The sequence below is a fragment of the Lotus japonicus genome, chromosome 4 (assembly GCF_012489685.1).
Source record: "Lotus japonicus ecotype B-129 chromosome 4, LjGifu_v1.2".
In the NCBI taxonomy this organism is placed as follows: domain Eukaryota; kingdom Viridiplantae; phylum Streptophyta; class Magnoliopsida; order Fabales; family Fabaceae; genus Lotus; species Lotus japonicus.
This window is the reverse complement of record NC_080044.1, coordinates 6757310-6781513: the sequence shown is the minus strand read 5'-3', so window position 1 is coordinate 6781513 and position 24204 is coordinate 6757310. Positions and strand designations below refer to the sequence as shown.

The 24204-nt window shown below is 36.2% G+C and overlaps 2 protein-coding genes and 1 long non-coding RNA gene across 3 annotated transcripts; 2 read left to right on the top strand and 1 right to left on the bottom strand.

Moving 5' to 3' along the window:
- Window positions 1-81: 81 nt before the first annotated feature.
- LOC130712194 (linoleate 13S-lipoxygenase 3-1, chloroplastic-like) lies at window positions 82-6705 on the bottom strand. The gene is made up of 8 exons (XM_057562031.1): window positions 6331-6705; window positions 2834-3071; window positions 2408-2695; window positions 2205-2290; window positions 1972-2079; window positions 1605-1888; window positions 1263-1529; window positions 82-953 (listed from the first exon to the last, which is right to left on the bottom strand). Exons 1-8 carry the CDS (start codon window positions 6703-6705, stop codon window positions 197-199), a joined length of 2403 nt encoding a protein of 800 aa, XP_057418014.1. The 3' UTR covers window positions 82-196.
- Window positions 6706-11660: 4955 nt separating this feature from the next.
- LOC130713955 (uncharacterized) lies at window positions 11661-13996 on the top strand. Its single transcript, XR_009011082.1, has 4 exons — window positions 11661-12350; window positions 12471-12559; window positions 12668-12833; window positions 13554-13996. It is a non-coding gene; the product is annotated as an uncharacterized LOC130713955 (long non-coding RNA).
- A 4829-nt stretch (window positions 13997-18825) lies between these two features.
- On the top strand, window positions 18826-23428 carry LOC130714803 (50S ribosomal protein L21, mitochondrial). Its single transcript, XM_057564751.1, has 5 exons — window positions 18826-19332; window positions 19440-19520; window positions 21410-21511; window positions 22761-22835; window positions 22921-23428. The coding sequence occupies exons 1-5, from the start codon at window positions 18877-18879 to the stop codon at window positions 23038-23040; spliced, it is 834 nt and encodes a 277-aa protein (XP_057420734.1). The 5' UTR covers window positions 18826-18876; the 3' UTR covers window positions 23041-23428.
- The last annotated feature ends 776 nt before the right edge of the window (window positions 23429-24204 follow it).

The window sequence follows — 24204 nt, the reverse complement described above, 5'->3', positions numbered from 1 at the left end:
CAGTTTGTCCACTGAATTTGATTATTGCGCCCTGCACATACGTACAAATGATTTCATCTCTGCACTGCAGTGTCCATTCCTTTATTTTATTGTTGGCTGTTTACAGGGTACCGAATCTCGAATCCATTTTAGTCCACATAAGTTGAAGCATAATAGAGCATTGTTTTAGTTCCTGGCATGTCAACATATTCAATTACTAGGCTGTTACACTATTTGGCACCCCTCGTCCAGTGGCTCCACATCCTGAGCTTGGCATAAGCTGTTCATACGGTGAAACCCCAACACCGCACCTGTTCCTAAGTTTTGGATCAGTGTTTCTTTTCTCAATCTCCATCTCAATATTTTTCATGTCCATTGAAAATTGCCAAAATGCCTCAATGATCTCAGGGTCTCCTGACCAAGAAGAGATGTCATTTCTGTCTCCTATATATTCCTCATCAGGGGAGTGTGCTGAACCTATGTTGATCACAGCCATGAACCTTGTTGCCTGAAATAAACTTGGCATTGATGACAGGAAGTATCTCTGTGGATCCATCATAAAAACTGAGTAATCAGAATCCTCCTCATTGGGAAGTAGTTTTCGCATTAATGGTGAACGGATTGGAACATATCCGCCATAGGGGTATTGACTAAAGTTCAAGACAGCATGCTGCGCTGTCACAATCCAGATAATGGCGGTAAGCATTGAGATGAGATCCTTATTGGTGGCAAGTTTTGGCCACCAACTAGCATTTTTATGATCAGGGTGTCCAAGATTGATGTATTCTTTGTACCATGATTGGAGTTCATTGTCAGCAGAAACATCATTGGAACCTTTGTAGTAATGGTTCACATAGGTTTGAACCAACTTCTCTATGCTGAACCATATGAGGAGTCCATCAACTGCATAAGGATAATCTTCAATAAGAAGTCTAATGCCATGAGGCTGGGTTGCATCCAGAACTGCTAAACCTCTGAAAGAATTGAAATCAGTAGATCTTGTTAATTGCCATCCATGGCTTGGTACTTCGCAGAGGACAAAGCTAAATAAGGAGAGATATATGAAGTTTGTTTCAATCGGGTAAGAACCAAAATACAGAATTACAAGTAGATTGCTTATTGTATAATCAAGTGCATATCCAATATATTGAAACAGAAATTTAATAGTACACGCACCATATATAGTGCTCCAGTTAGTACTGTTAGTGTAAGATTTAAGAGGCTAGCAAAATAAGTCCTACATATACGTTGCACTGGTTAAGAAGGCTGTAAATTTTATTTACCTTCTTATAAGATCAGCAGGAAGGCCTTCCATGTCAAAACGCCACCAGTCTTTGTAGGCAGCACAAGTAATTTGCATGCAGTATTTCCCAGGAGTGAAGTTTGCCTCAATGTTACCTTCGGCATTGATGAGTACCTCACGAGTTATTGAATTTGTCTTGAGTGTGTATCGCATATGGGGATGTAGAAGCTTGAAAATAGGATGCATCACACTTAGTTGCCGATGGGCGGCTATTATTAATGGTTCCATGCATGCATGTATTCTTAACCTGTTTGATTATCAAAAGCCAATGTCATCATGTAAATTACTAATCTTTTATGAAGGGAAATAAAATTTATCATACCAGTGGTGCACAAGTGTATGAACTCCAGCATCATTAGAGCAAACATGGGCTTTGCCAAGTTGCCAGAGCCAATTGGAGGTGTGATCTGCAGGAGGAGTTAGAACCTGCTTGGATGTCGGGAGAGCAAGTTCGATAGCAATGGGTTTCAGAGTTCCCATTTTGGTGAGGAAGAAAATGGTGGTTGTTGCATATGCTTTGCGCCCATCAAGACCATTAATCCGATCCACGAATGGCAGGTAAATATCATGATAGTCCAATATGAACAACTTATTCTCTTCCAGTGCCTAAAATTTCGAAGCATATTACATCTTATGAATTGTCACTACCCTGGAACTTCAACTATGGAAAAGATGACCAATTTTTATACCTGTTGGATAGACATCCCTTCAATGTGGCCTTTAATGTGTTCTTCTTTAAGTGCTGACTCTAGTGAACCATATATAGAGGGATCCAGTTTGCTTACAGGTGGGAAAACCTATGGGGAAAAAGTGACAACGTGAAACCCTGTTTTTCTCCCTCTCTTTCAAGTAATTATTAATCAGACAAGAGTGACAAAAAGAAACAAGTTGGGTATAATATTTCATCAACGTTATAAGTTACCTTTAGCCTTTCAATACTTAGAGGGTTTAACCCAGCAAGCACCTGGCGTCCAAATTCATCATCAAGTAAGAAGTGTGATTTTCCCCCTGAAAATAATTTTACTTCATTTTAACTTGTATGTATGAAACCACACACACACACATTCTTTGACATGGAGAAAATTTATTTGGTTTATTAGAGAGATACCCTTTAGTTTTACTTACTTGAAAACAACTTAGGAGGATCAAATTTAAAAAAATCTTCTAGAGTGGGCATAATCTGTGGCAGGAGCTGAGACTTGGATTCAGAGTGTCCTGGCTCTTTAATAAAGTAATCGACATTTGAAACTCCTTCACTGCCCATGATGTTATCCATGAAAGTAGGCATAATATTACGCAGCACTCCTATAAATTTTCCTTGATCAATACTTTCTCGCTTTATGTCCTCCAACTCTTCATCCCTCGGTACGTATATTGACTCTGATTCAATAGGCCTTGACTCCGCCTTCGGATCTATCCATGTTTGCATGATGTGAAGATGGGAAGAAACGTAATGAGTTAGTGTGTGTTTGTATTTCAGTTCATATTTGTCAAAAACACATTTATTTCAATGACACACGAAACATGGATTGATCAAAATCACATTCAAACCTTTGATAGTGGGTGGACGTCCAGTGCGACAGCGTGTAGGATGAGGGTTGTGTGGACCACCAAGTGTTGGTCTTGCATATTCATCTCCTTTATCTGGATCACCCAAATCATTGTATACATCAAAGTCATAGATCCTGTCTGAAGTTAACCTGCGACCCCTGCCATCCCCTCTGAAAGATCTTAGTTCATTTTCTCTGAGTTCTTTTAGCCCATTTGGTGTCTCACAAGGAAGACAGACCTGATGTATACAATGTGCACCAAAGTTAGAAGATGAGTTTATTTCTCAGTGGTATTTACTATTTAGATTAGCATAGTCAAAATTGATTTTGTACATAACTGACTTTAATTAACACGATTAGGGTAAAAGTAAGTTAGAAGTGAAGTGATTTATGTTTGGATACATTTATGAGAAAAATGATTTCTGTTGTGTAAGGTTGTGAAATCTTATTATAACATTCCACAATTGATTATAGACACCACAAAATTTGGTTGAGAGTAAAGATAGAAAGGATGGAAACGGATTGATGTAGGGGCTAGACTCAAGTCAGACCAAACAAAATCAATGAAAAAAGACAATGCCAAGACTTTTCAATAGTCTATTGTATTAAAAAGGTTAGACTTGCATAACTTAGAAAACTTTGTTAGCGAGACGAACCTATTTTAATAATTATAATTAACATCAATTCATTTTACTATTGATTGTTGTCATGTAAGATTTTTATTCTTTTATATTGAAATTATATACTCATTGAATTATTTACAGATTTAAATATGTTGATATACCTTGCTACGAAGTAAGATTTTAAATAACTTTTTCAGCCTCAGTAAACCCAGTACAACCCTATTTAATTCCATCTTACATATTAACCTATAATCATGTGTGCATGTTTATAGATAGTTTTGTTTATTTTAGCTCCATAGTTACCAAGATTTACAAATGTTTTACTGTGGAACACATGTTTAAATAGGCTACCAGAATTTAAGAAAGGCACACCAAACCTGATAAAAAAGCCTATAATAATTATATACGTAATCTTAAATTTTTTAATTAGGACAGACATTCCAAAACAGCTTAACCTATTTTGATAATGAGAGAGCCATTTTTATCCATTAATTAATTGCAAGGAAAAAGTTTCGTGTATTTCTATTATATCTTTTTTTGAAAGGTATTTCTATTATATCTTGGACTTTTGTGATGTAGATCATTTTAATAGTTTTAATGAATTAATTATGTGTCACATGCATATCTGTACCAAAAATGTGTTACATGCACATACTTCAAATCATTACTAATTTATAGTCCTCCACCCCCTTCATTCAAACAAACACATGTTCACCAGTTACCATAAATTAGTAAATATATATAGGTCAGGCGGCCATCAATGGCAAAATAGGAGTAACTAACCACAGTGGCGGAACTAGAAATTTTAGGAAGCCTAGGCAAATTTTATGATTAAGTTTTTAAACTTTGCATTTTCTTATAAATTTGCCTTTTCTCTAATTTTTTTTTGGGCCAAAAAACCTACCTAGTCCAAAGAAATTTGTATTTTTTTTACTTTGAGCCAGGGCATTGGACCTACCAAGCCGTGTGGTAGGTCCGCCACTGAGGTTGGGGATGGGGGCCGGTGGCGCGGTGTGAAGAATTAGCTGGTGGATATGTGAATTTTTTTAGCAGCAAATTGAACTGGGTAATGTGAAAAATGAAGAAAAAAGTGAAAATGATGTTGATGATGATAAGATTGGGAGGGGGGAAGATGAAGATGCACGATGGAGGATACAGGGGAGTTAGGATGACGATGGGGAGTTAGGATGACGATGGTTGGGGGATATTGGGATTAGGGTTCTATATTTTTAATTTTATTATGTATTTAATTTTTTTTACTTTTATTTATTTTATTTATTTGATGATGTGTCATTCATAGTAGTGTAATAAGCAAAAAAAAAAGAATCAAAATAAGAATATTCCGTTTAAAATTGGATGGAAGCTAACGGTGGACCTAATTGTCACATTCTAATTTTTTGTATACCAAAATTGCTCATTTTAAATTAAGGGGATCAAAATTGCACAAGGGGTATAGATCAGGGACGAAAAGTGCAATTAAGCCAAATTTATAATATGTTTATAGTTCTTTCATGCAAAATAATTTTTTTGTTTATCAGTTTATTTTATTAGAGTTAAGGAAAAGAATATATCTTATATACGAGATATTCTCCTACATATTAAGAGGGGTTGATTCTCAATACTATCTATATATATTATTTTCAAAAATTAATAAGAGATATTCCTATTTTTTTAGTAAATTTAGAAAAAATTCAAAATAATAAATTATTCCCTGAATTTATGATTCAAAGCTGCGAACAATCAATTGGGACAAAGACCATAGGGCCAAACTGCAAAGTGTTGTTTATTATTTTTTTTTTCCAAAAGTAAAAGAGTGTATTAATATTAGCTTTGAAAACAAAGCTAAAAGGGAGATAAAGAAAGCAAGGGTGATTAGTAACAACAAAAAGCTAATCACCCCACGACATAAGACGGTCCCCAAGATAGCAAACCGAAAAGCTATACAACAACCCAGAACCCCAAACCCAACCAAAAAACAAAGTGTTGGTTAATTAATTTGTTGAATTTGTCAAATTCAAAATTTGTAAAAATTATTAAGTGAAATACCTTTGATACATATTACTCATAAAATAAGGGTAAAATGTCATCTATAATAAATAGAAAATGTCATCAATGATAATATGATTAGTTTATAACAATAAATTCATAACAGTGTCCCTAAATCACCCTCATTTATAAAAATACGTACCAATTAAATTTATGTCATATTTTTTTTCTCCATATTATTGATGTACTTTCTTTATAACATACTTTTATATAAACCAAAACACCCTAATTTTAGAGGGGCTGGAAACATATTTAACTCTTATTTACATTTAAGTTACAATATAAAAAACTCTTATTGAGTTTTGCGCTAAAGAACACATCGACAGAGTGTCAAACACAGTTAACATTTGAAACTCATCTAATTCATACTATAACAGATAAAACATTTAAACATAAAAATAAAAATAAGATAATAATGACATATAAGTGTTTGACTAATTGAAATTGTATGTCTCAGTAAATACATCATTCTATTATTCTATAAATATCAAATACCCAATAATTGTAATTAACAGTTTAGTTCGTAATAAATTATCCGTGCACGGACAAACGGGATCTATACTAGTTTTTGTAATTAATAAAAGCAAGATTGAAAATTAAATATAAAAAAAGACCCCCTTTTTTTAGTCATAATAAAACATATCATTTACAATGATTAAAACATTATATTTGTTTGATGCCTTTGTCTAGATTCAAATATGCCAATAACAACGAAAAAAAAAACCAATGAAATCTCTGATTATACTTTCAACTTTCAAGGCTTAGGAGAGTTGACAAATTATAATGAATTTAGCTAGAGATACTTACTGGGATCAAGTTGTGTGCTAACAAGCTGAAGAACAAGACCACCTTTTCTGGGCATGAACATGCCTGCGAGAGTGTTCATCACCATATTCTGATTACTATTTCTCACGGCAACTAGAGCCGTCAGCTTAATATTGCTAGTGATCATAGCCTCCTTATTCATGGATTCTTCACCCTCAATGTTTGTTGTTGGTGCAATTTGCTTCTCCTTTTGACTAATCACTCTGAACTTCTTCTTACTATTATTCCTACTTAATGAATATTGCAGCAATCTCTGTTGCTGAATGGAATGGCTAAGACTGCTGAGAGGATAATGGCGTCCTTGAAACCGATTCAAAGCAATTTTGTTAGGTAGCAGGAAAGCATCATGCACGGCCAGAACAATCTTGCTCTCAGCCATTGTCCTCTGCTCTGCTGTATTCCAAACCACATCAATTTGTTCACATATATATAATGTTGATAATGGCCCTGCATGGTCACATCACAAGTCTAATCCCAATAAAAAATGATTATTGAACTCCGAAATAATGTTCACATCTTTGAACACGTGATTGGGCGGTACAAATCATTGAGTTATTTATATAAAAAAAAGGAAAAACACATTTTTGCCGGTCGCCAACGAAACAATAGGAATGCATTTTATTATTATTTATAATTGCCACAAATCCGATTGTCGATCTTATATTCATCTCGCGAGGGTCTAAATTGCAAGTTATGAAAATTTGAATCGAATTTATTCTTTCAGCTAATTAAATTATATTTTTGTATAACAAAAACTTCATCAAGTATATGTGGAGCCGTTTATTATGGACCAGTTTTTTCTGGTCTATATTTGCACCACCCTTCTTTTGACCTGCTATTGCAGGTTTCCTGGTTTTAAAAAAAAATCAAAATATATATTTATTAATCACAATAATTAATTAGTGATAATTTTAATTAAGTTAATTAAAACCTAATTCCTCATAATCTCTCCTCTCTCCTCTTCATCTTCTACCTCTCAATTTCAGAAATCAAAACCTCATTTTCATTGTTCTTCCTCATCATCATCACTCTGTTCTTCTTCCCCTGTACTGTTGCTTCCTCTGTCCAAGACCAGCCTCCAAACCAAACACCTCCACTGTCCATGACCCATCAATCCTCCAAACCAAGCACCTTCAAATTGTACAAACCAACCCCAACGTCTTAGGAACAAGTGATTCCATTTCCACCACAATCAACCTCACCATTATCATCATCATCATCAACACACTCATGTTCAGTATTTCTAAGCAAAAACGACAACCTTTTACTCCCTCCATCTTCAACTTCAATCTCAAGAGATTGCAGCTTCACTTCCTCTCTAACACCAGAAAACCCAGAAACAAAGCCAAGATTCCAAAAACCAAATAACAAACCCAGAATTTTGCTCCGCATAAAACAACCTGTTAGAGCATCAAACCCCCCACAACCACTAAACAATAACAAGAACAACAAAATGAAAATAAGAATTTGGAACAGAGATTGCAACATCGCCCACCTGCAAGAAACATAACTCAAAGAATCCATCGCATACAATAACAAGAACACCTAAATGAAAATAAGAATAACAAACTCACTCCCAACCCAGAACCTCCACCACCACCAACCCAGAACTCCTCACAAACCCCAGATCCAAACCACCACCCAGAACCCACTCCCAACCCACCACCACCCAGAACCCAAAACCCCCCACAAACCCCAGATCCAAACCCCAAACCCATAACTCATACAAAATCGAAGGAAAAGAAGAGAAGAAGGAGGTGGGTCGTGATTGAAGTCTTAACCCAGAAATCAGACGCCGCGAGAAGCGGAGGTGGCTGGCGCTGGCCGAGGAGATGCAATCAGATCTGGAAAAAATTTCGGAGGCACAAAATCTTGTCGTTTCCCTCTACTTGTCTCAACTTTTTTTGAAATTTTTCGATTTCAACTTCACCCAACCGCCTTAGAGAAGATCCACGACCCAGAGCTTTTCTCTTTCGATTTTGTGATGGTGATGGAGTTCAGGGTTGTGGTGGCGGCGGTCGGGTTTAGGGTGGCAGTGGCTGTTGGGTGGAGGAAGAAAAGAAGAAGATGAACTAATTAATGACTATTTAATTTGACCTAATTCAATTAACCTAATAATTAATTAAAGATTAATAAAATATGTTTTTTGATTTTTTTAAAAAAACCTATTATTGTGGGTCAAAAGGGAGTGGTGCAACTTTGCACCACACAAAAGTGGTCCATAATAAATTTTTCCAGTATATGTAGTCTTATGAGGACAAAAATGTTTCTAGCTGGAACACTATTATTCCACTTGAAAAATACAGTGGAGTATAAGAGCATCTTTAACCATGATACTCACTAAAGTATTTACATTCTACTTTTTACAACTTCCAATAATGTCACATCATCTACACCTTTTTATTAATTTTTACTCCAACCCAACAACTTTTAAAAGTTTATATAAAAAATTATTTTATTAATTGCAAGTTTTATTTAAACCTTTTACATTAAGCAATAATAAATGCAAACACACTTTTCATGACTAGATTGAGTATCTACACTCACATACTCTCACTAGTCATGTTGGAATTAAAAATATGCTCCAATGGTAATAGATATTGGTGAGAGTATGTATTTGACATTACATACTCCCATTGGAGATGCTCTAAGGTGCAATAGCTGATGGGTCTTGCACGGGTGCCATAGAGGTGAGGACCAATAAGATCAAAGCATCTGTTTAGAGGGAAAATTGGAAACCGGCACTTTCTAAAAACTGAAAATTTAGATATATTTAAAATATAATATGTGAATGACACTTGCACCCCTAACTTTCTCCCTCATTACTTGAAGAAAGACACAACCTCCTTCACTGGCAAACTCGCCGCAGCAGCCATCTTTGGCCAACCACCGCGGCGGCGGCGGCACTGAGATCCGGCACGGTGAAAACCACCGTACAACCATCCTCTTCATCTCAACATTCACAACCACCAACCACTCCACAATCTGGGCACCACAACTTTACTGATCTGAAACAAGAACGCCCCCATTCACTTGCTGTCATAAGACTCATCCAAAACTTGAACAAGTAACTTGTATTTAGATTTTTTTAAAAAAAACTTGTATTTAGGCCAATCCAAATTACAACAAGTAGTAATTGATGCAAATAAACCTCAACAAATACATAGATCAACACACAACACAAATAGATTTCCCTCTTTTTCCTTCCAGGTCCACCACCAGCAATCTTCCCTTTCCTCTTTTATAAACTCAACCATCGCCGCCGAGGCACATGAGGTCGACGGCTCGACGCCGAACGTGAATCGTTCCAGGAGATTCTCAGAAACTTGTTCATCTTCAGAGCTTTGGGGAGAACGAGAAACACAAACCCATCATCGTGCGGCGGTGGCTCCGTGGTGGTTGGGGACGAAATCCAAGATCTGAAGAGTGGAGCTGAACCTCGCGCGGTGAACTCGCCGATGGCGGTGGCTACGCGACGGTGCTCGCCGCGGTTCCAGGGGAAGATTTTAGTGATCCAGACAGAGGAGAGAGGCAGAGCATATGAGGATTAGGCCCACCTGCTTTGCAAGTTGGGGATGGAAAGAGAAGGGGGATTGAGCTTGAGGAGGATGATGAAGAAGATGGAAGAGAGAAATCTGAGGAGATCTGGGTTGTTGCAGAGAGAGAAAGAATAATTTGAAGGGTGGTTTCGTAATCTTCTATTTTTTAAACAACAGGTCACCTTACCCACTATTATGGGTCATTTCTACTCTTGCATGGTGCAAGACCTAAGGCACACTTGCACCCTAACGGCCACCGAAAAATACATGTATTAGACAAAAATTGATGAAAATTAATATAGGGTTTACTATAATACTCTTACTAGATTTTGTAAAAGAGTAACTTAGCATCTAACAACTTTTTCAATCATAGTTTCATTTTACTTATATTTTAAAAGTAATATTTCTTTCTCTCTCTCCATGTATCTCAGGTAGCGTTTGACATACATGTTTGAACGGGACGGAACGGAACATATGGGTTCTGTTCCACGTTTGTCACGTTTTTAAGATGGAACAGAACAGGACATGAGGCTCCAGGAACGGAACATTTTGGTTCCATGAAAAAGGGTGGAACGGAAGAGAACGGAACGGAACACTTATTACAAAGACAAAATTACCCTGAATCTATTCTTGTATTTCCTTAACTTAACCCTTTCTTCTTCTCTATCTCATTGAGCCATCTCTGTTTCTCATATTTGTCATTTTTTTTACAAAAACAAATTGCCTCTTCACCCATCACTGGTTACCGCCATTCATTCGCCGTCGCCGGCCTCCATTCGTCGTCACCGACCTCGACGGCGGAACCACCATGCATTGTTGGGTGCCCAAATCACACAAGGGAGAGGGACATATGGTGCAGGAAGAGATCGAGGTAACACACTAGTTCACGATTTGGCTTCGTTCGCAGCGGCCTGAGCATCCACGACGACGGATCTAGCCATTGGGCGTGATGGTTTTTGTTGCGGCGTGGTGGATGTCCGGTGGCGGACTGGTTGCGCATAATGGGAGCTCGACTTGATGGAGGCAAGGCTTGCCGGTGGCTGTAGCAGAGCAAGGTCCCTTGGCTGTGAGAGGAAACGACCATGAAAGGGGAGAGGCCATTGAAGCTGCTGTTGCAGGCTTGCAGCGTTATGTTTAATTTGGGGAAGAAGCGTCTTTTGTCTTTTCCTTTTTTTTGAAACTGACTTATCTTTTTCTTTTTTTTTAAATGTGTTATCTTTTTACTCAATCCAATTTTTATGTTTATCATTTTTTTTGAAAGGAATTTTTATGTTTATCTGTATAAAACAAAATGTAATATGATATGAATTTTTTTTCTTTTATTTGAACGTTGATATGAAAAAATTATTCTATCTAAAACAATGTTTTTTAAATACTTATCTAAAACATTAATAAGGGTATATATGTAATTAATTTGATGGTTCTCATCTGTCCATAATGTATTTACCAAACACAGTGTACAGAACATGAACATTATTGTTCTGTTCCTTCCCGTTCTGTTCTGTTCCGTTCCGTTCTGTACGATTTCCAAACGCTACCTCACTCTCTCTTCTGTTTAGAGCCACGCTTTGTTCAGCATCTAAAGGACAAGGAGTGGTACATATGCATGAATCCTCCCCAACATTTTTTTGTTAAGTTGATGTCCGGTAGTGTGTAAGTTATTGTCAAGGACTCAAGGGTGATTAAGAAGTTTTGGTCTTATCTCTGTACCTTAAATTCCTTTCGTTCTCTTTCTTCTTTTTGATTTTGACTTGGTTGGACTTGGCAGGGTCAGGGCCTTTCTCGTTGGGCGATCATATCAGACCCAAAGCGGGTGATCCCATTTCAGGATTCATGAAATTGAAACAGGGCATTGTATTATCTTAATTCCTCATTTAGTCCCCCTAGCCTCCACTTAATTCTTGTAGAATTCTTTCTAAATTTTCAGTAGTTTAGATAATTTTACCCACTTAATTCTATTATACATAATACGTACCCAGCAACACTAAATAAAAAAAAAGAGAAATGCTATATGCCACGAAGCCACTATTGCATACAACGCACGACCAATGAGAATGACTTCTAGTGGAAATCATGGGGAGTAAATGGTAAAATAATAAGAGTAGGCAAAATCCACCCTGTTATCTAATAATTTTGAGAGTGAGGTACTCAAACCACACACACTCTATCAGGAAGTTCCACGTCAGCTTTTTAATAACAAAAACCCCTTCTCTCTTTTATTTCCTGAAGACGTGTTTATCACGCGCTAAGGCTGCTCTTGGTTTTCCTCTGATTCAATTTCACTCTCCCGAATCAAATCCCTAAATCACTCCTCTGTAGTTCCAAGCTCTATCCTCGGTCCATGTGTTTCTGTATGTTTCAGGATTTCAATGTTTCTGATAAGTCTGGTGAGATTTACGGAGGGTGCTATTACAAGGGGACACATGGAGTTGTTGTTATTGATAGAGATTTATATCCCATTCCAATTGATACTATGAAAATAGAGGTGAAGGCAAGGATGTATACTACTTAACAAATTTCTTATGAATGACGTTGAAAATGAGATAATGACTTTGTTGAACCTTTTTGTTAGAAACAATTCTTAACCATTCATCTGGTATTTCAGGTGAGTAATATGTTAGGTGAGTAATAGCTTGTGCTAATTGAGCTTCATGAGATCAATGAGATTAGACTGCAAAAATAATTAAAGTCAAGGTGAGTGACAATTCAAATTTTTTTTTTTTTTAATTTGAAATTTGCTTCTGATAAAGTTTATATCTGGATGGGGGTCTGAATGCACCATTATCTTTGATGGGTTTTCAGATCTGAATGCAAGTTATGATGTAGATATGGGGATTGAGGTTTGAATGGACCATTATACTCAACAAGATCAGGGAGCAGAACAATGAGACTGTTAAGGGCCTCGAATTCATGATGGAGGATTGGATCAAACATTTTGAGGACCTAGCTGGCTCTCAGGAAATTAATGGTGTGCTAAACAATTTGGTCTTTTCATTTTTTCTCTTGGCAAATAGCTTGAATTTTTCTTCTTCTTTTTAATTATGTTATCAATTTGTGAAGTGAATATATGAACAATTAGTTGTTTGTGTTTTGATATTCTCATGGGTCTGATAAATAGGATTTGGACGATGTTAACTGTGTTATCAATTTTTTGAATATATATATATAAGCAGTTACCTTACAATTTGGGGATGTATGGAATGAAAGATTTGAGCATTGTTATGCTCCATCAAGAATTTGAGAATCACCAATCTTTGTTGCTCAAGCTGGATAATGGTTGGGTTCCTAGCTTTTAGTGCTCACTGTAATCTTGGTTGCCAGGTGAGGATATTATTAGAAAACCTAAAAAACGAACAAGATGAAATTTGAGGATTGTGACACTTTTGTGTGCTGCGTAATTGGATGTAATGATTCACAAGATATAACTTGGTTGTTGTTTTCTCTGTATGTTAGACTGTTACTTTATCTGTTAAGTATGGTGTGGTAAAGAAACATATATTATTTTCCTTAATGAGCTTAGGCAGTGAAGTTCATTATCTCAACAATGTGAATGCAATTTTTCATTGACAGACACATAATGTGAGGGTGGAAGTAATCTGATTTGTGATTTTAATAATTCCAATATACTTCATAGATGATATAACCTTGGCTCACTTTTGCTCATCTTGTTTTTCTTTTTTCTCCTTAGCTATCTCTCAATATGCAAATGAATTAGCTATCTCTCGTGGATGGAATGGATGGAATAGAGGACACGGCTCTTGCTCTTAAGACGATTCTTTTAGGTGGCAGTGTTACACAAGAGGTCTAAAGAAGATTGATAGTTTCAACCAATGAATGGGTTAAGAACTTGGAGATGTGGAAGAATTGAATAAGCAATCTACCTTTGATGCTTATTGGGATACGGTTGAAAGCGAAAATGTGGTTGACAGTTCAACTATTTCTTCCATTGATCAGGATTTTAGCATAGTTGATTTGTCCTCAAGCTGGAATTTGAAGGCTCAAAATTAAAGGGATTTTTTTTTATATTGTGCTTGGTATCAGTTTTGATTATATATATGGTTCCTGATTTGTTGTATTGCCTTTTTTTCTGTTTATTTGTTAGCTCAAGTCTGATTATATACTTCTTCATTTATTTAAAAAAAAAAACTCTTACAGGATCTCATTTCCTTAATACACGATAAGTTGGGTTGAAGTTTTTGATAAGTTGAATTGATCCCAATTGAACTTTCTTTAACGCTTGACTTTTTAAACATGAATTGTCGAACACTAAATTAGTACATATTCTCTTAAATTGCACGTTACTAGCTAATCCAATGTGCCCATTGATATCTTCGTGCTGCTCCATCTCCCATAGATGGAGCATTGCAGACTTTGAGGTATCTATGTTTAAATTGACTTTGTATATTTATTTAGTACTCCCTCCGTTCCTTAGTACTCCCTCCGTTCCCATATATAAGTCACAATTAACTAATTATCTTAGATTAAGAAAGTAGTTAAAATCTAGTTAGAAAGCAATAAATTTGTAAAATTTCTAATTAATTTTCCTAAACTGCCCCCATTTAAAAGTTTAGCAATCCAATTAATTCTTCTCTTTACCTGAAAATTGTATTAATATCCCACTATCTCTAAAGTTGTACTACTCCATATAACAATGAGTCATTCATTATTGTTTTAATTGTACATTACTCCCTTCAACTTAAGTTTGAGTAGCATAAAATCAGATATGAATTTATCATGTGAAATAAAACTCCCTCCAACACCAAAATTTTCATCCAAGCTTTGAAATGAAATTTTTATACTAAAAATTTTCCCACCAATTTTGTTTTTATCTGACTCCATGTGTGTGTACATATGCACACTTGATTTGTTAGACTTATATTGAGAGCAACAACACCTCAATTCATCAATTTTTTCTAACTTTTCTTGTGCCAATTAATTGTCTCGGTCACCAAGTCAAAATGTTGTGAAAATTTGGATTAGTTTATGGAGTAATTAAATTTAGTGGTAAATGATAGTGGCATGGGGAATGATAAGCAGGAATATATATAAGGGTAAATTTGGAAAACTGAATTTAATGCTTTCTAGATATCTAAAAAGTGACTTATATTTTGGAAATTTTTTTTTTCTCAAAATGTGACTTATATATGGGAACGGAGGGAGTATAAGTCACATTTTTTAAAAAAAAAAATTGTTCCTAAATATAAGTCACTTTCTAATATCTAGGAAGCATTAAATAATTTTTCCAAATTCACCCTCATATTTAATATGAAAGAGATTATGAACTTTTTGAATATTAACTTGGAGAGAGAAAATCGTAGGAAAGTAAATAAGGATATAGTCTAGAAAAACTAATCATTTCCTTTACAAATTTATTGTTACTAACTACTTTTCTTAATCTAAGAGAATTAGTTATTTGTGACTTATAAATAGAAACAGATGGAGTATAAAAGTAGGTTGTAGTAGTGTGTCAAAGAAAGTTTCAGTTTCTTATTTTATCTCATTGGAAGAACTACACATTGAAAACTGCCATAGCATGCTATCAGTATTCACTATATTTATTTTATTTCATTGAAAGAACTAGACATTGAACTCGAGACCATGCTTAAGGGGATAAAAAATGTATCACTTATAACCTAAAACGATAATTAAATGTGAATAATCTAAATAGTGAAAATTTTAAAATCTTATTGTATTAAATTTCAAGTTTTTGTTGAGCATCTAGATACCAATAGAGTTTGAGCCCTGAACTTTGAAAATTTTAATTCATCAAGTACCATTTATGCTATCTATACCAGTTACTAAATATCAAGTTAAACATATTATAAAATATCTAACCACTACACAAAAATTAAAACCCTTATTAAATTTTTTAATCATAAAATCACCCGTGCATTGCACGGGCTACATACTAGTTATAACATGTCGGTGGATTCATCACTGCAATTATTGTGCCGTATATTTTTTTCTTGCGGGAAGAAAGAGAAGCTAGAGAAAAAAAAAAACTATAAAAAAATGAGTTGTCTAAATTATTCATGAGAAAGTTTAGATTAAATAACTCATTATTCAATTACATTGGAGATAAATGAGTTGAAAATAAATGAATAAATAAAATATAGAAATTATAACTTAATAACATGATGGTTTGGGTTACACTACAGTGGTCCAGAAATCATGGCAAGGACTTTGAGTATGAGTGTTGAGGTGCCAGCTAGGGTGGGGAACTTTCATAATGGTCCACCGGTGGACCACTATTTAAAACCGTCAGATCTTCGAATCAAAGAATATTCTACAGATGAATGGTTAGGATTGAAAGGATAATAAAAGGGTAAAAGTGTAATATATTTTTTCCTATTATTAAAAATTAAAAAATAAAACAAATTCCCAACATTTCACGTTCTTCTCCTGAACCTTTCTCTTTTCTCTGCAACAAAGCACCATCACCATCATCATCACACCTTCTTCTCTTCCTCACATGGTAGCCGCCACCACCACGTGCCACACTACCTACCACCCATGGACGAGTACCGCCGCACCACCACCACCCCCCATGGACGACATAAAACAGAGAAGACAGAACCCTAACCACCGCCCCTTCAACTCTCGATCTCCGGCGAATCACTCAACATTTGGAGAAACCAACACCACTGTTACACTCCTCTCATCATCCGCAACAAAACCCCTCACTCAATTTGCCGTTCCGCCGCCGTGAGCCGCCGCCGGAGGCGATTTCTGGCGAGCCCGCAGCACAGCCACCATCTTCTCGTTTTTTTCCTTCCTGTGCAGCACGACCACTTCTTCTTCTTCTTCCAACGAGTCCTGCAGCCCCAAACACACGAGCCACTACGAAGTGCTGCAGAGGAAAGTGAGGCTCTACTCGGATCTGTCCACCTCACAAGCCAGAACGGAGGTTTACAAGGTAAATCGGAGGTTTCCACGGTCAGATAGGAGGTTTCCACGACTAGATCAATTGTTCAAGCACTAGATCGAAGCTTCCGGCAGCAGATAAGTGACATGCAGATTGGAGCTTCACCTCTTCGTCGCCTGTTGTTATTTTTGTTCATCTTCTGTAATAAAAATTAAATCTTTCATCTTTATGTAAATTTTTCGATTTTTGGGTTAGTGAATTAATTGATGATTTTAGTTATGATTTGCTTCTGTTCATCTTCTTCTTCGTTTCTGCTAAAGTTCCATCTTTTTTTGGTTGATTAAGGTGAGAGAGAATATTATTTTGAGGGATCCTAAATGGGTTTCCTAAGTCGATGGCTCTGATTTGGATTGCTACTGTATGTGCAATCTGGTATCACAGAAATAATTCTGTGTTCAGAGGTGAGGTAGTGGAGGTGGACTAAATCTTTGAATCTGGGCAATTCAGGACATGGCTTTGGCTAAGAGCAAAAGTAAGGGGTTTTTCTGGATCTCATTATGAATGGATCTCAAATCCCAACCAATTTGCCGTTCCGCCACCCTCCGTCGTTCCTCCGCCGTTCTGCCGCCTTCACCTGCTCACCTAGGCATAGTCTCTGGCTTTCTCTGAACAGTAAGTGAGGAATGAGGAAAGAGGGTTTTATTTACAATTTTATTTTTATTTTTTTATAAATTACTATTATGACCCTTGGTCCACCGGTGGACCATTATGAAAGTTCCCCACCCTAGTCGCCACCGAGTGTTGAAGGTGGGATTGGCTTGTTGAGATGGATTGAGGGTTGTTCTGAAGGGTGGTGTTTCCATTCTTATTCTCCTTTCTTTATATCTGAACTTATTTTTGAATTCTACACAGTTTCATGCCTCATTTGATTGACGGTGATTTTAAATTTTATGTTACAACTTACAACACATGATGAAAGTTCAACGAAACCAAACTTTGTAAGAGAAAGGAGCAGCAGTAGGAAACATTACAAAGGATAAAAGGGAAAAGCTTTTTCAACATGACTGTTCTTGTTCACTTTGATACATCTCCATGTTAAATAGAATTAACATTGATTTAGAGGAGCAGCATTTGAGTTCAAGTCTATCATGTTCAAATAGATTCAACAACATTATGAAATCAAGCACATCAAATTCATTGAGCATAGCAAGGATTAAATAAGAAGAACATGCTGACTTGGATGAAATGAAGCTAATTCTTTTTCTTCTCTTCTTCTACCCTTGTGCTCACCTCCTCTCTCTATGTGTCATGAACTCCCTCCTTCTCTAATTTTTTATTCTTTTGATATTGGCTCACTACTGGAAATCAATGATCAAAGGATGTGACCATCAATTCAAAGTGTTTGCACTCAATTTAATTTCTTTCACCATTTCTTCCTCTCTTGTTCTCGTTTGAAAGCAATGAAAATTGCAAGCTGCATAGTAGCTTATTCATGAATAATCATTGATTGAAGAACAATATTGTGAGAATCATGGATACACTAAGATGGGAATGGGAGGTCTGCTTTCTTACACGCTCCCATGAGTAGAACACCGTTACTAATGCTTTAGCTCGACAAAGCTTCGCAGTCGCAGATGAGTCTTCTATGCGTAGAGCTGGGTATGCGGGTTGCCCGCCCCACGTAGGCCCGCCCCGCACAAGCCCGCCCCGCGATGACCTGCGGTCCGCCCCGCATTGACCCGCCCCGCACTAGCCCGCTCCGCGTATGCCTGCATTTTAACGGTCCTCTATTTTTTGGGCTGTAACCCGCACGAGTCCGCGGTCTCGTGGGCCGGTCCGCGGACTTCAATCCGCTTACCCAGCTCTATCTATGCGTATCTGGAAATTCCCTTCTCACTTGTTATTTCTTTATCTATGAAATCCCCCTTTCTTTTTTGCCTTCTATTTTTCAGCCCAAGAATGAATAAAACCCATGTCATTCTTGATGGGCTTAGCTTCATAGCATTGGGTCTAAGTTTCTTGAACATGGCCCAATTTCATTCATTGTGACAAAAAAAAAAAGAGTGTGTGAGAGAAAAAGAGTGACAGTGTTTAAACCTAGCTCGTTCGTTACCTTCACCTTCTTCTGCAACACCACCTTCCATCCATGGCGTATAGACGGTGCCTGCAAGCGTTAACGCGCCAAGCACACGACGCAACCACCTTCCTCTTCACCCACCCTTCTTCACCTTCTCTCCGCCCTTTTCCCACCGCCGCCATTTCCTCACCCATTTCCACCAATCCCAGACCCATCTCTGCTTTTGCACAATGGTGCCACCTACGCTATTTCTCCACCTCCAAACAAGACGATCACGTCAAAAATGGTGCAAACAGTGAAGATGACGATGGAGATGAAGATGATTATTCTGATGAGGAAGATGATGAAGATGAAGTTGAGTATGATGTTGGTGATTATGTTGCTGGTGGGTCAAAGGGGAAGAAGGTGTTGACGGCGGAGGAGAAGGAAGCAGAAGCGGCGGCTATTGGGTACAAAGTGGAGGGTCCTCTTCTCGAGAAGGATGGGGTGTTTAAACCCTATGAGCCTGTTTTTGCTGTTGTTCAGGTTCAATTTGCAAACCTTGTTTGATTCTGGGTATTGCTGTTTTGTTTTTTTTTTTTGGTTTCATCTTTTTAGTAATTGTGTTTGTGTTTTGTTTTTGATTAGTTTAGATTGGTTCGCACCAGTTTAAAGTGAGCAATGGGGACAGCATTTTCACTGAGAGGTTGAAATTTTGTGAAGTGAATGATAAGGTGAGTTATCCTCTTGCTTGCTTGCATGTGTATATGAGAGTATGGTTGGATTTTAGGTAGAGGGTTTGTTCCAAATTGGTACACTTCATGGCTCATGGGGTGTTTATGGAACTTTTATTGGTTTAAACTTCAAATTGAAGACTCATGTGTGACTAATTCTTTTGTAACCTTACCTGTGTATATATCCAGTTCCATAGTATTAGTAACATGATTCTGTTACTGTACTACTGATTGAGACAAGGATCACGATACGAGCAATAATATTACTGCATTGGTTTCAAGAGGCTGCTGTCTCTTATTTATTGGGACAGCCTGTTGAATAGTTGAGAGCCATTATTGTTGTATTTATTTAGCATGAGAAATACATTACCTTAAGTATTAGGGAGTTTTCAAAATTATAAATCTTTTGTTGTATACTTTTTCTTTTAGTGCTTGTTTAAAAGATTCTATCTTAGGACTTGGGTAATTCCAACCCTTTGCTTTAGGTTTCCCTAATTAATTTGGCAATGGTAATACATATGCTGAATTTTTGTTGTCATCTTGTTCCTACTGTAAATGATGTTACTACTTACATATTTTCAAAGTAATTTCTTAGAAGTGGTGCTTACTTAATGAAGGGCTATTAGTTGCTCACTTTGGGTACTGTGTGTGCGTGTGGGTGTTGGGGGGGGGTATCAAGTGAGAGCAATGTTTATTGCTCAACCATCCATTTATAATTGTATGGTCATGATTTGATGCTCTCATCTCTCATAATAACCATTGATCTCACTTGATATGCCCCCTATATATATGAAGACTTTGAGAATCTTTTTCAAATTTCAAAATTAGATAATAATTGAGTGATTTTTTTAGATAATGAGTCATGTATTTTGGCAATCTCTTAATTTATACTCCCTCCGTTCCTAAATATAAGACCTATTCCAAAAAATTGCGCTTATTAAGGAAGCACTTAATGTGACTAATTATTGTATTGATATTTTAAAAAAGCATACATTCTTCCTTATTTAACCTTTGTTATGCACTCACCATTGATATCCCAAAAGTCATATTTAGTTGGATTAGTAGTAATTAATGGTAGGTGGTAACTTTGGAATTGAAAACATATAATTAATGTGGAGGGTAAAAATGGAAGAGTACAAAACCTTTTGTTAGATTATTGTAACTAGGTCTTATATTTAGGAACTTCAAAATTTTGAAATTAGGTCTTATATTTAGGAACGGAGGGAGTAATACTTAATTCTTATTTTAACAGTTTTAGTTTTTATATCAGACTTTGTTTCAAATTATTGTTGGATTTGGAGTTGTACTCTCTACCTAGTGGGAAGTGACTTTTTTTATGATGGGGATGGAGGGAGAAGTAAATCATAGGATTCTAGCATGGTGGATGGAATAAAAGAACGTCTTAAGTGCTATTTAATGAGAAAGCGTACCTCTCAAGCTTGTTGTATACTTGTTGAGACAGAATATTGATGGTGAAGAAGCAACAAGAAAATAAGCTCAGTGTTGTAGAGATGAGAATGTTAGGATGGATATTTGCACTTTCCAAAACAGGTAGAGTTAGGAATGAATGCATTAGGGAGAAAGTCTGTATAGTACATATTGTGGGGAGGATGAGAGAATATCACTTTAGGATGTTTGCCCATGTTTGTGTATAATTTTTTGTCACCATTTTGATAGTTCTATCTAGAAGCCCTTTGTTCCCTAGTTCTAGATACACTATACGATTGCACTATTGCAGTATATCTGTGTCAACATATGTTGGTAATCTTTTCTTATTGTATACTAATCGATGGCTTTTTTATGTGTACTTGCTATTTGTTATTTTCTTTCTTGTGGAATCTTTTGTGCTGGTTAATTGAATATTTTTTTTTGTTTTTTGCTTAATGCAGTTGATTCTGAACAAAGTTATGCTACTTGGATCTGCTACTCAGACAATTATCGGCAGACCCACAGTGCCAGATGCAGCTGTTCATGCTGTTGTCGAAGAGCATGTAAGTGTAGAATTTCCCATTTCAGTCAAATTTGGTATATTATACTGCATTATATTCATGTATCTGCATACAAGTTTCTTCTAATAATATGATAACCTGTAAACTAGTCAAGAAAATAACAAACTGTTGATTTTATTTTGCACACTGTTTGTTTATGAAAGGGATTTTTTATTGAATTTGTATAACCAGGCATAGGTCAAAGTGTTTGTTAGAAATATAATATAAAACCATTCATGCGTTGATAAAGCTTTTGAAATTTGGTTCATGGCAGTGTTCAGTTCAGTCTCCTTATGTTTTCCTGGCAAAACATATTGGGAAAAAAAATTTACCTCAAATAACCACCCACACGAAGAACAACCAAATTTGAGAAAAATAGAGCATGTTAAGCCCAAAATGTGTAGAAATGTACGGAGTGATTCAAGAAGGACCTTATGGAAATGGAAGTATAATGAAAACAAAAGGTCTATGATTGTTCATGGTAGTGCAATACAAGAAGGGGAAAGGAAGTTGTGTATAGAATGTTGGAAACATGAATATGTAGATACAGAGCGGCTCAAGAGAAGTAAGTGTGAAAAAAAATCTAAAACCCATAGTTGTATAACCTGGACCAGAGCTTGGCCTTGTCAAATGGCTGGGTGACTGGGTCAACGATCCAATTGCATATTGCCATATTGAGCAGTTGAACTGAAAAACCTAGACCAAGAAGGAGAAAAACATAACATAGATTGTTAATATGCAAATACCATAAACCAGGGTCTGGATGGGTTGATTTGAAAAATTGCTCAGAACTCCAATTGGACTGGATGAGTGGCTAGGTCTTGAGTTCTCTTGTTGGACTGGCCAGGTCAAAATTAACTGCACCAACGTGCTAAAATTTAAGCTAGAGTACAAAAACTTAGTACTTTAAATAATAATACTGAAGTGTAAAAAGTAAAAACAACCAAACATTATAATGTAATCTTAAAGATGTTAAATGTAGAAGTTCGTTTCTAAATGTCAAAAATTTGGGTTGCCTTGCTTCATTGATTTTTTTTCTTGTTTGCCCTCTTTTTTTTAATACTTTGTAAGTAGGATCCCTTATCCTCCTAACTCTGTAGTTGACTTGTCTTTTGTCTTAATGAATTTCTTTTATCCGCAACGCGAATAAAAGTTCATTTCAACATGGAGAGCCTGAGGGATGAATTGAAGTGTAATTGTCATTCTTTCTTTCGATCCACTTGCATGTGTGCTCATTTTTCCTTCATATCAGGCACTAGATGCAAAGGTAATCATTTTTAAGAAAAAGAGAAGGAAGAATTACCGAAGAACCAGAGGGCATCGCCAGGTGTGTTGAAAAGCAATTATATAATCAGACATAGTTTTATAAAAAAATTGTTGATTATTGATATTAATTTCGCTTGAATCTTCAGGAGTTGACAAAGCTAAGGATAACTGATATTCAAGGAATTGAGAAACCTCCAATCGTATTGGACGAAAAGCCCTTGAAAGCTGCTAAGAAGGAACAGGAAAAGGTTGCAGCTCCTGCTTAAAATGGATCTTCCCCCTTGATTGTTGACAGTAATTGCTAGCTATATGTCTCAGTGAGTTTTGAGAGTTGGGTGGTACATAATGAATGAGCTTGATTGTATTATTGAGAAGCTCCATCTACATCTGCAAATTGATATATTAGGTGGAAATAGTCAGGCCATCCACTCGGTAGTAAGGTTTTGTAGGATTGATTTCCAAAAAAAAATCTTTTCCCTTTGTAATGTTATATTTAGTGGTTCAATATCTGAACAAAAATCCATTGATTCTTGAACAGGTTTCAGTGTCTCACGAAATTTAATTGACTCCTGTATTTTCGTGTTTGTTAAAGACATGATGCTATGTCATGCATTGTGCAAATTTCTGACAGAAATAAAGCATTCAAATTTCACATCTGTAAGTGTTACTGTGTGCTTCGTTGAAATTGAAATCTCTTATCTAAAATGATTGAAAAACATTTCTATTGGATGTAAAAGCTTTAGCTCTAATGGCAATAGTTCTATTTGGAGATTGTTTGATCTCAAGATCTTCCAACTAGTCGACTTCTCCTGTACTTTTCACTAGGAACTATATGATTCCTTTGTAATAAACACTTTACAATTGAGGTGCAGCTTTTAAAATCCTTTGGCTATCTTCAAGTACCCGTGCAACCAGATGTTAGCACAAACTTTACTAGAAGTGAACGAAACTCTTTTCATGTATTGAGATTAAAGTTTCATTCATATTATCTTAGTATTTGAATTAAATTTGCTAATAAGGAAGTTATTCTTCTTGTTCGCTTGTCTTAATCTTCTCATTGCATATTGATTCAGTAATTATTCTTTAACAAGGAATTATCTGGCAAAACCAAATCTATGCTCTTGTAATCTTGTGGTCCGTGGATATGAAATACAACATAAGCTGTTTTATGAACAATGAATCTGTTAGGATTAGGACTAATTAGGATTTAGGACCACAATCTTCCTTGTGTCAATGAATTTGCTTCTCTTGGGAAATCTCTTTCATTAGCAGCCACCCCTTTATCAGAAAAAATAAAGAAAAGAAAAATCTGACATGTCAATTGCTATTATCCATCACAAGCTAAATCCATACTGGTGGGACATTTACCAAACGTTGGATAGAGACCTTTAGATTTTCCACAATTTCCTATAGACAGCATATGAGGCTAA